Genomic DNA, 13,130 nt, shown 5'->3' with positions numbered 1-13,130 from the left:
CTTCACATGTGCAATGGCCTTGAACAGTAGATGACCCATATTGAAATTGGGGTCTCAAGGTCAAAGGTCAAAGTCACTGCCTCAATAAGTGTGAAATTCGTTTCTGATCAATAACTCGTCAACGGATTGACCTATTGGCTTGATACTTCACATATGCATTGGCCTTGGACTGTAGATGACCTAGGTCAAAGGTCAAGGTCACTGTCACAATAAGTGTGAAAATCATATCCGATCAATAACTCGTCAACGAATTGACGGATTAGCTTGATACTTCACATATACATTGGCTTTGGACAGAAGATGACCCCTATTGAAATTGGGGTCACTAGGTCAAAGGTCAATGTAAATGTCACGATAAATGTGAAAATTGTTTCAGATCAAAAACTCTTCAACGAATTGACTGATTGGCTTGGTACTTCACATGTGCATTGGGCTTTGACAGTAGGTGACCCATGTTGAAATTGGGGTCACTAGGTCAAAGGCCAAGGTTACTGTCTGAATAAGTGTGAAATTTGTTTCTGATCAATAACTCGTCAACGGATTGACCAATTGGCTTGATACTTCACATATGCATTGACCTTGGACTGTAGATGACCCCTATTGAAATTTGGATCACTAGCTCAAAGGTCAAGGTCACTATCACAATAAGCGTCTAATCGTTTCAAATCAATAACTCGTCAACGAATTGACCCATTGGCTTGATACTTCACATGTGCATTGACCTAGGACAGTAGATGATCCCTTCAGAAATTGGGGTTTCTAGGTCAGATGTCAAGGTCACTGCCTGAATAGGTGTCAAAAAAAATTCTGATCAATAAGTCATCAACCAATTGACCAATTGTCTTGATACTTCCCATGCCCATTTGCATTGGAAGTAGATGACCCCTTTTTAATTGGGGTCACTTTGTCAAATGTCAAGGTCATGGTCACAATAAGTGTAAAAATTGTTTCCAATCAATTACTTGTCAACAAATTGACCGATTGGCTTGATACTTCACATGTGCATTTGCCTTGGACAGTAGATGACCCCTATTGAAATTGGGGTCACTAGGTCAAAGCCCTGTGGGGGGCATATGTCTCCGACCGCGGAAATCTTGTCAATATGGGACCATCGGGAGTAAACCTTTTATCTGTGCCATCTGTTAAGTTAAAACCTATTCATTAAAGCTCTATTGCATTAACAGTCTAAGGGTTATTGAAACGCTATTGAGTCTGTTTTCTGGGTAGAACCAGTACTTGGTGTTTTTTTACGAGAGATCTAAAGTGGGGCTCAAATCTCGGTTGTTAGGCAGACGCCTTAGCCACTGTTTGTTGCAACCATATTGGTGACATCTGAAATAAAATTATTGACTTTAAAATATATGATTCAGTTTAAGTAAAGATAGATGAGTTTTAATAAAAACCTTTATATGTGTATGCCTATTTCAGGTGTTGCTGATTTTCCTGCCTACGATCATTGTGCTAATGGAACTGCCTTATTGGACAGAATCTCTGGCAAATGTCTCGCAATGCCTGCCAAAATGATGACCATGTACAACATGTCCGTATGCAGGTAAGGAGGCTGAATATTGAAGGTTTCTCTATTACCTCTAGTATGGCAATACCTGTGATATATCAATCAAGTTGAATATATTTTTAAATAGAGATCTATTATTCTGTATCCAATAAATTCATCCAATGGGCATTCTTCATATACACTTCATGATTGTCCAATATATTCTGGTATTGGGTCTAAATAGTGTGTGTATTTCCATAATGGACAGTGGAGTACTAGTGCACTCAGCAATTGTTTTATAACGATAAAAGCCATTACCGAGAAAAAGTATTCGAATGTACAATAATTGATTCACACGTGCGCTTGTCTTGCAAATAGCATTGCTAGATGACATTAAAGCAGTTTCAAATCAAAATTAAAATCGAACAAAGAGCTTAACAAAAGGATACAGAATGAAAAGCTTATTAGACGTTTAAACTATACAATACATGATACATTTGGACTCGCACACAAGTTAAAGTCATATTTGACTCGCCTAACGGCTCGTCCAATATGACTACAAACTGTGTGCCCCTTCATATTGTACATTGAAACGTCTAATAACCTATTATTATATACTAACGCATTTACACGTTAACTAATAATAAAGTTTAAAAAATCGAGACGAACGTAAGCTACAGAACAAAAAAAACTATTTAAGTTTTTTTATAATTACTGCGTTCGTACTACTTAACTTTTGGAGTTTCTAAGAGCACTATAGGTCATTGGTCATTAATGCCGTAAATAAAAAAGTAAAACATTAGGTAATGGGATGTTAATAACAAAATATTTTCTCTCGTTAATGTTTATGGAGTTTCATATTGATATACATGTAGTATAAAACCTCCAGATATGGGACATTTGAAGTGTGGGGTACTTTATCCGAGTGCTGAGCTGTAACCTGAAAGTTGTTGATATGCTAGCAATGTTCGGCAAACTTGGAAATGATCAGTGGGAAAAAAGTGGGAAAATACGTGTTTTGATTAAACACCACTTCAACATTATCATGATCCAAGTTTAAACCGAGAAAGCAAAAAACACACAACTTAGCATGTAGAAATATTTTAACCATTGACGTCATTGATTTATTTACTTGTACAATGAAGCTGTCGTATCTAAAAAAAATCTGAGTTTAGTAATATGTCTTTTTCAAAACTTACATTTCAGTTTTTGTTAAAATATATTTAAGATATCAATTTGGAGTATAATAGTATATTAAACCAGGTTTTCCGAAGTAAAAAACTGGTTTTTAGATTGGCAAATGTCGGCGGACAGGCTGGCGGGCGGGCGAAACAAGCTTGTCTGGGCCATAACTATGTCGTCATTGTGAGATTTTGAAATCATTCGGCACATGTGTTCACCATTATTGGACGGTGTGTCATGCGGAAGAATTACGTTTATATCTGCAACGTCAAGGTCACACTTTGAGTTCAAAGGTAAAAAATGGCCATTCATGATCTTGTCCGGGCCATAACTATGTCATTCATTGTGAGATTTTATTATTACTCGGTACATTTGTTCACAATCATTGGACTATGTGTCATGCGAAATAATTACGTCAATATCTCAAAGGTCAAGGTCGCAACGACTAAAAATAGATTGAATTTGACACAAGGGGGATAACTGAAAACAATCCGTAGCAATACTTATTTTAAAATGTCTCCCTTTATCAGATTGTTTATGCCCCTGGATCAAATGATCGGGGGTATATGGTTTTTGGCCTGTTTGTCATTCTGTGGAAAACTTTAACCTTGGTTAAACGTTTGCAATAATGAATAACTTTTGCAATATTGAAGATAACAGCTTGATATTTGGCATGAATGTGTGTCTCATGGAGCTGCACATTTTGAGTGGTGAAAGGTCATCCTTCCTTCAAGGTCAAAGGTCAACTATATGGCTTCAAAGCCGCGTCCAAACTTTAACCTTGGTCATAACTTGTGCAATATTGAAGATATCAACTTGATATTTGGCATGCATGTGTATCTCATGGAGTTGCACATTGTGGGTGGTGAAAGGTCAAGGTCATCCTTCAAGGTCAAAGTTCAAATATATGGCTTCAAAGCGGGGAATAGGGGGGGGGGGGGGGGCATTGTGTTTCACAAACACAGCTCTTGTTTCAAATTGAAATCAAGGTTGTCACGACTCAAAATAGATTGAATTTGACACAATAGGGTAACAATCAGTAACAATGCAGATTTTGAATTGTCTCCCTTTATCAGTCTTTTTTTTCCAGTTGAAAACCTGGTTTTGTGACATTTTTAACCAGGTTTTCCGAAGGAAAAAACTGGTTATTAGATTGGCGAATGCGGGCAGGCTGGCTGGCTGGCTGGCTGACTGGCTGGCTGGCGGGCTGGCGGAACAAGCTTGTCCGGGCCATAACTTTGTCGTTCATTGTGAGATTTTAAAATCATTTGGCACATTTGTTAACCATCATTAGACGGTGTGTCGCGCGAAAAAATTACGTCAATATCTCCAAGGTCAAGGTCACACTTTGAGTTCAAAGGTAAAAAATAGCCATAAATCAGCTTGTCTGGGCTATGACTATGTCATTCATTATGAGATTTTAAAATCATTTGGCACATTTGTTCACCATCATGGGACGGTGTGTCGCACGAAAGAATCACGTCAATATCTCCAATGTCAAGGTCGCCACGACTAAAAATAGATTTATTTTAAAACAAACTTACAAAGGGGGTTAATTTTGTTTGTTCATTTCAAAAGTTCAGTTTGAGTTGTCTCCCTTTATCAGATTTTTTTTCACAATGAAAACCTGGTTTTGTGACAATTTTGTCCCTTGTTGTTTATAATGTGATGCCAAAGTTTGAATCATGCTTATTGATTTGTTGCAGTCCCATAATGACACAGGCTATAATGAGCTGTGCAAGAGAATCCAGAACTTGTTCCGATGTAAACACAGACACGTTTGAAAACCTTGTGCACGAGGCAATGGAATCCCACGAGGAGTATGTCAAGAATATCACCAGGGGTTACACTCTGCAATCGTGTGGTGGGTAGTCTTTGTTTATTATAGCATGATTCGCGCATCTTTGTATGCTAAATTGTTTAGGAACTGGAAAATATTGGTTACATTGTGTTTACATCATTGTTATATGAAAAAACATAGTTTTTAACCATGATTCAACAATACTATTGTTTTCTAAAAACTAAAAGTAAAATTTATGCTAACATCTCCCTATCAATATCATGAAGAAAAAAATGTTCTGAAATTGAAATAGTTTGCATCGTATTTGCCTCATATGCTACAAGATCAAACCAGTTTTATAATTGTTTTCATGCATTAATTTTAACCAAGACTTATGGTAATGATGCCAACTTAATAATTGTTTTATTCTTTGTTAATGCATTATTTTTCCTTTATATCAAAATAAAGTATTTGCACATCTGCATGTTAAAACCACAACTAAAAAATATGGTCATGTGTTTCCCTTTTTGGATATGAATAAATGCAAAGTTAGGTAATTCTTAGAAAGTTTATGTTAAACTTGTGTACTGACATAAATACGTAAGTATCCCGTTCTTCGTCAAAAATGAAATTATTGCAGAGTATTTTATTTGAAGTCTTGTATACATTTATCTAACTTACCATATTTCTATGGAGAAAAAATAACAAGTTATGTTGTAACTTGTAGGTTTGATTTACCTTTGTAAATCAAAATGTATTTCTTTTGAGCAAGGTTCATACTGAAAATAAACGTGTCATGTTGGGCATGTACTTTGAAAATATACTCGCCCTCTTCTAAAATCTGATTACACTTACATAAATACCCAATATACTACAAAAATATATAAAATAAATACAAACAAAAGCGGCAAATTTCATTGTTTTGACGGTATAGATCAATGATCTGAAATATATTAAAAGAATTGAGTCTGTCTCAATATATTTTTCTTTCCCTCTACACTTGCACGAACGATTAAGAGCTCTAGACCTGCTAGACAACATTAATATATTCCTTATCAAGAAGCTCAGCATATTATCAAGTTATCATCACTATCCGCCTATTGGTGGCTTATAAAAAAAGCTTTCTAGGTGTGTGTCCAAGTGTTGTAGTTGACGCCTCATTGAAGATGTGTTGCGTTGCATTATTATTGTAAAATGGCTTCAGAAAAATGACAGCTGTGTTTCTGTGTTATGGCCCAATTAAACTGGATGTATATTTATTGCATATCCAGTGTATTATACATCCTATAATTTAGATTAGCTGTTAAAATCACTCAATCAGTTGCAGTTGTATGACAGAAATACAGTAAACAACAAACTCAGTCAAAAAGAGACACATGAATGCTTGAAGATCATTCACAGAAATTTGCTGTCTCTTTTGGGGGTTTCAAGAAAATATGTTACACCTGTTGCATTTAATCTCAATTTAGTTTCACTTGTCGATTGATTGTTATAAATTACGTAAGAATAGTCACCAATGCAAAACACTGCGTAATGTGTTATTCATGCCTGTTCAATTAAAATATCCCAATCTCAATTGGATCATTATATAGAAACATTCCCTGAATCCACAAACAAAGCCCACAAATCACTTTATGTTTTCTGAAAAAGGGCAAATGTTTGTGAATATGATTTTCTCAAACACATAGTAAATATTGGTCTGAATTTGCTTCAAAAGGAAGAACTTTATGTTTTATGTTTTATAAACCCCTTTTTGCTACTCGCAAAATAGAACAAATTGAAAGAACTAGCCAAGATCAAAGTCCGACTTGACAGGGGCAATCAGACAGTTGTTAAAGTAAAGCCCCGCTGAGTGGAGAAAAATAAATTAAATCCCTATCTGTGCTGTGTTTTTAATAGAGGCACCAGTCCTGAATTTCACAATTTGTCTTGCAGACTCCAACTGTACTCACACCCTGACTAATATTTCTATGATGTGGCCAGAGATGATGAGGTATTCAATAACTATCCGTGACCTGCCGTATGGATTTACATCAAATATCAGCAATGCAGAAAGATGCGCGTAAGGATTTTGTATATAACGTTTTGTCAATTGTTATTTTTGAGTTGTGGATTAAAAGAGCAATAATGTATTATTTACCCTGAAGATGTCAAAACCGCTCACCAAATAAATAGTCATGTCATGGTTTAACATTAAAAAAACTCTTAACGTATACATGAATTTTGTCTGGGTATTGTTTCTGTTTTTTGTTAGCTTTTTTTTACAATTGTATTTAAGACTGCACTGTGGACCCAATTTTATTTTGGTGTTGCAGGATATTTAACGACTACCACATGCGCTATGAAGAATGGCTGCGTCAGAAAGTTCCAGAATGTTCGCACAGTGTTGCAGCACTTATGAACCATCTTATGACTCCTTTCCACAACCTGTTTGACTCGCAGCGTTGGCCTCGTTGCCAAGGTAACCTTAAACAAACAACCAATCATATTCATTTGTTAAGAGAGTAAAAATGGACTTAATTTATTTCGACACTTTAATGGATTGGGAGGCTGGTGTATAGATTTTCCCTTTTCTTTCTGTTGGTAAATTGGTATAATGGTTGTGTCCTAGAAGGACGTCATATAGTAGTCGGACTGTCTGTCCCTCTGTCCAGCATTCTGTTTCCTATGTTTTTTGCGTAACTATTAGATATTTACCTGATTTTTATATGTTAGTTCAATTGAATGAGTAACAGAACAAGTTTAAGTTTCATTCTGGACCTTTGATTTTTGCAACGTTACAGGCCTTGAGCTTTCTCCTTTGAGAAATTTTCTCCACTGTAACAGTTTTGGTCTTATTTGCTGAACACTTGCATATGATTACCTGATTGTTGGTATCTGTGTCAAGAAACATGCCTTGGAATTTTCTTTAAAATAATACTTTTCCGGAATTTTGCTCAGAAACGCTTTCAGATATTTACCTGATGTTTTGTGTTTGCGACTTCCTCCATGACCTACAAAACAAGTTCAATCTTTGTTCCAGTCCATTGATTTTTGACAAAGTTAAAGGCCTTGTTTGTAACAATTTTCTAAAAAATAACACTACCCCAGACTATTTTGCTTAACACTTACAGATATTTACCTGCTTTTTGGTGTGTGAGTCTACCTGCATTACTTTCAAGGTTGAGATGTTACTGTATGTGGGCTTTTGAGACAAAAGTGGAATGAGGGGTATCTGTTCCCCTGTTAACACATATATTTTTGTCCATATTAGTGGATTATCTGTCAAGGAGGAATTTAAGGGCATCATAGTCCCACTGAAACATTTCTTGTTTGAGGTGCAATTATTCTTAGTGTTTTTTTTTAGTTTTGTGTGGATTTCACTATTGGGTCTTGATATAAAAGCATGTTTGAAATAAATAAATGCCGTCTTCTTGGCTATATATATGTGCATGTATATAATAACATCAAATCATTTGCTTGTTTATAACCCTGAATGGAATATCATGTCGCATACTGCATTACTACATAATCTGTCTTTTAATATCATAAATATTTACCTGCTATCACTAGCTTATACCTTTTCAAAGGGGTTAGCTACTCCAGAAATCTTCAAGTGCCGGAATTCGGCCACATCTCCTAGTGAAACAGATCAGGTTAAGCATAGTACAATGTAACCTAACTGGAAATCAAGAACCGTAACTCATCTTACTTTTCTGGAGAACACCGAGACAGACCGCCATTGTTCTACTTTTGTGGAAATTGGTGTTTTTATTTCATTTCTGTGTGGTGTTTTGGGTTTTGAGTGATATATTTATAAAATTATCATTTCTATTACTGTCAGAAATCTTTTATCGTTAAATTTCAATGTTAATATTGTTATTTATCATAATTTGCCGGTGTTGTTTACGGGCGAGTGCACTTGTGCACGAGCTTTTCGTGAGCTGGTCAGAAAGTTTTGACTATATTTTGTACCTTTCTGTTATATGTTTAACTGTGGTTATTCATAATAATTGTCATCAAATATTGTTTATAGCTTTAACTCATTCTATTTTCTACTCAAGAACTAGAATGCATTTTCAATTACGGGGCGATTGCGGTCACTTAAAAGCGTCGTGGGGCAACCACAATACTTGTTTAATGTGCACTATGTGCACAAAGGAACATAAATGCTCTATTTGCAGTTTATGGGACAACTACGTTTGGGAACAAGCAATTCGTCGCACTTAATTTCTGAGCAGGAAACGTCTGGTGATACCAGGATATTGCCCGGTGACTTTACAGACTTCAGATGATATAGTACCACTTCAGTCACCAGCAACATGTATTAGGCATGATTGCGATCGGACTGTTCCTATGGAAGGTCGATCCAATCTGTCTCCAGCAACAGGTATTAGGCATGATTGCGATCGGACTGTTCCTATGGAAGGTCGATCCAATCAGTCTCCAGCACCAGGTATCAGGCACGATTTCGATCGGACTGTTCCTATGGAAGGTCGATCCAATCCAGACCTTGTAGCGACAACCATCAACCGGTCTTTGTCTGATGATTGCGATCGGACTGTTCCTATGGAAGGTCGATCCAATCCTTGGCCTGATGGTATTGGTCACGGACTTCGACCAATGCCAGACCAAATGGCATCCGCCATGCGTTCATTATCCGGTGATAACGCTGTTCATAATAACGGTGATCATCGTTCATCTGTCAACATTGACCTGTCCGGTCATAGATCTCCGGTCAGACATAACGGTCACCGGTCATCTGTCAAACTAAAAACAAGCAGAAACAGAAGATCTTCGTCATCTGAATATTCAACTTCTTCATCATAAACTAGTTCGGATGATAGAAGTAGACGTAGACGTCGTTCACGATCGTTTTCTTCGAGCAGTCCTCATTCACGCCATCGATATGATCATCATAGTTCAAGGAAAGGATACTCTAGGAGACGTTATTCCCGTCGTAGCTGTTCTTCCTCTCGCTATCGTAACCGTTGTAGCTCTCGCCGTAGTAGATATTCTAGATCACGGCATCACATGAATGAAAGTCGTAGACAAGCTTCACAGAAGCATTGTCGTTCCGACTTTGATGACCGGATATATTATGATCCTAAATATGATTGTAATATTACCGGACCCTATGCACCAGTTTCTAGAACGATGTTTACACATGATGCAGTGAAGGATCCAATTTCACAGCCCTTCAATTCTGGTGTTCATCTCACCACAACGGCTGTTTTATCTGCTTCACCGTCTATGCGTGACACATGGGTTCAAAATTCTTTTAGTAATTCTACACCCGTCACTTCTGATAATGCGCCAACTATTTCTGGCTTGAATTATCACAGTACAGACGTTGCTGATATTCCTACGTTGTTGACAGTGAACATGATTCGGATGCTGATAATGATACTGATCAATATTTAGCTCCCATTCATCAAAAATATGATCTCATGTTCCATACTCTTGGCGAAGAGTATTGTTCTCGGCCTGTGCAGGTTTCTTCTAAATCGACCATGTCGGTCACTGAGCAGTTAGTGCGTACTTTGGATCCTAACAGTGTTATCAAGGCGAGTTCCCACGTTGATACACGACTTCCGATTGGTGCTTCAGTTCTATCTGTGTTTCAATCACTGGAATCATTCAATACGATTCCTAAAAACGGCGAAATATGGAGAGTACACAAAGATTTCACCGTACCAAAAACTCAGGAATGTACTGGAAGCTATAGGCATCCAGTACCTGATCCGAATTCTGGTTTAGATTTTTCTAAAATACCTTTTCAGGATCCTGATGTTAATAAACTGTTGCTTAACATACCCAGTTCTTTTAAATCGGTTTCGGTTCCTTATTCCATCTTGGAAATATGGGAAAATAGAGAGAAGAGTATTAGGTCTATCTAACCAAATAGACTTAATGCTAGCAACTATTTTGCGTCTTGTTTGTGAATAGTCAGATTCAGTTCCGGATGAACTTCGAGACTTGTTGATACATTTATCTTGAACAACATTGAATCTTTCACATAATGCGGCTTCTTCAATGTCGGAGATGTTAAGGATTCGTAGAGATCTTATCCTTTCGTCTATACCCAAAAATTTTCTGTTAGAACCAGGTCTGAATTCGCTCAGGACAGCACCTCTCTCATCAGGCTTTCTTTTTGGTGGAAAGATACAAGAAGCACTTTCAGCTGATAATGATGATCAGCTTCATGCTTCTATTGCAAGGAATAACTCTAGACAACAACAAGTGACCTTTAAGCGACCGGCTTCTAGACCTCCGCCAGGTCCAATGGTTAAGAAAGATAAGATGACAAATCTTTTCTCTCAGAAACCTTCCTGGAATTCTCGGTCAGGGTCTAACAGATCAAACCCAAATAACCGAACATCTCAGAGGTCTTCTTTTAGGAAATCTACTAAAAAGAATAAACCTCAGGTTGATAAGAGGAATTCCAAACCTCCTGTCGGCAAGAGCGGGCCTCCTCCTTATCAGCCCTAGGAATCAACCCTTTCTACCACCATCTCCGCCGATGCCGGAAATACCAGTTGGAGCCAGACTTCTTCATTTTTCAAATCGTTGGCTTCATATAACATCGGACAAATGGGTTCATTATCTTGTTACACAAGGTCTGACGTTTCAATTCGAGGACAGACCTCCTCTGTCACGAGTTCCCATACAACTGGTATCTCCGCATCCTCATATTCCAGAGTCCTTTCGTGTTCTTCTGGAAAACAGGCGGTAGAAAGGGTACAAGATCCATATTCTCCAGGATTTTACAGTCGTTTTTTTCTTGTTCAAAAGAAAAAAGGTTCCTGGAGACCAGTGATAGATTTAAAAGCGTTCAACATGTATCTACTCCAACCAACTTTCAAGATGGAGACTCCGTCCTTCATACGGAACTCCATAAAACCCCTGCATTGGGGAGTGTCCTTGGACTTGGAAGATGCATACTTCCATGTTCCTATACATCCCAATTTCCGTAAGTACTTGCGATTCGCCTTTCAAGGCCAGGTCTACCAGTTCCGAGCGATGCCATTCGGATTGGCAACGGCTCCACTAGTCTTTACCAAGCTGATGGCTGCGGTCGGAGCACACCTCCGAGTGCAGGGTATCCTTCTACTTCAATATTTCGACGATTGGTTGTTACACCAGCTCAATCGTCAATTGCTTTTACATCACCTACAATTCGGAGAGCTTGGTTCAACGATCTTCTCAGTCTCCTGTACGATTATCCCAGGAAACTTCCTTACAGGTCAGATCTTCTGTGTCAAAGAGGCAAACTACATGCGGATCCAGCAATGTTTCACTTACATGTTTGGCCATTATCAGGCAATCTCTGCAAAAGAAACGATTTTCTGTCAGGGCTTCAACCCTCGTTGCTTCGGCAAGGAGGAAGTCCACCAGAGCAGTCAATGATGCTCGCTGGAAAATCTTCTCTAATTGGTGTATTCGAGGGAAAATTGATCCCCTCTATCCATCTGCTAGACGCATAGCTGATTTTCTAATCCATCTTTTTGATGATAAGAAACTTTCTCTTAGCTCCATCAAAGGATACAGATCTATGATTTTGCATACTTTGGCTTTTACTAAGTCATCTAAAGTATGTTCTGATCCAGCAATTGCTGAACTTATTCGAGCTATGGAAATTAAACGTCCCTTTTCTCGTACACTTGCACCTAAATGGGATTTGGCTTGTGTTCTTGAATATGTTACTAAGGCTCCATACGAACCTCTAGAGCAAGCTTCTTTACAGTTCTTAACTTGGAAGACAGTTTTTCTTCTTACTATGGCTTCAGCCAATAGGAGAAGTGAAATTCATGCTCTTTCTATTGAGGATGGTCATCTTCGCTTCGATTCCTCAGATGGATCTGTAACTTTGTTATATCAGCCAGGATTCCTTGCTAAAAATCAACTCCCTTCTATGGCATCTAAACCCTTCAAAATTCCAAGTTTTTCTAATACTTGTGGATATGAAGATGAGGATAGACTTCTTTGCCCAGTTAGGGCATTAAAATTCTATCTTAAAAGAGTAAAGTCTATTCGAGGTTCTCGTAAGAGACTTTTCATTCCATTAAAAGGGGGGAGATGTGTCTGCGTCTTCTATTTCTCGTTGGGTAGCTTCGACCATTAAGAAGTCTTACTCTTCTCTGTCATCTAGAGTATTATCCCTATTTAATATCAGACCGCATGAATTAAGAGCTCTTTAGGCTTCGTGGGCGTATATTAATAATGTTCCACTTTCTGAGGTGCTTCAAGCTGCTTTTTGGAGGAATCCGACCACCTTTTCCTCATTCTATCTTCGTTCTCTTGAGTGTCATCAGGACAATTTGTATAGATTGGGTCCTCTTGTGGTTGCTCAAACAGTAGTTTCTTCCATGGCATAATGTACTCGTTCTATCCAGAAACTAAGTACAATATATATACTAACGAAGATTGTGTGAGGACATATTGTGAATATTTCTGGCTGAGAAACCTGATCATAGGTTTTTGCTGTGATGGGAAAATATACGAGAACCTCCCACCATAGCTACAAAATCAGCTAGTGATAGCAGGTAAATATTAATGATATTTAAACAAATTTTTATAGTAAAATTCATTTTAATAATTAAATACTTACCTGCTATCACGGTAAGTCTCACCTCCCTACCCCGCTCATCGTTTAATATTTTCATAAGTTATTTGAAAAGTAAGATGAGTTAC

General features: G+C 37.7%; 1 protein-coding gene across 1 annotated transcript in view; it reads left to right on the top strand.

Annotated features, from left to right (window-relative positions):
• The window catches only part of LOC127840633 (uncharacterized), a 317,893-nt gene that overhangs the window by 217,128 nt on the left and 87,635 nt on the right, over positions 1-13,130 (top strand). Inside the window, exons 107-110 of the mRNA XM_052369044.1 lie at positions 1,429-1,552; positions 4,384-4,541; positions 6,393-6,519; positions 6,773-6,918. Of these exons, the coding sequence (XP_052225004.1) occupies positions 1,429-1,552; positions 4,384-4,541; positions 6,393-6,519; positions 6,773-6,918 (555 nt within the window). The remainder of the gene's footprint in view (positions 1-1,428; positions 1,553-4,383; positions 4,542-6,392; positions 6,520-6,772; positions 6,919-13,130) is intronic.

This window comes from Dreissena polymorpha, chromosome 8 (assembly GCF_020536995.1).
Source record: "Dreissena polymorpha isolate Duluth1 chromosome 8, UMN_Dpol_1.0, whole genome shotgun sequence".
NCBI lineage: Eukaryota > Metazoa > Mollusca > Bivalvia > Myida > Dreissenidae > Dreissena > Dreissena polymorpha.
The sequence above is the reverse complement of the archived record's forward strand: the minus strand, read 5'-3'. Positions and strand labels throughout refer to the sequence as shown.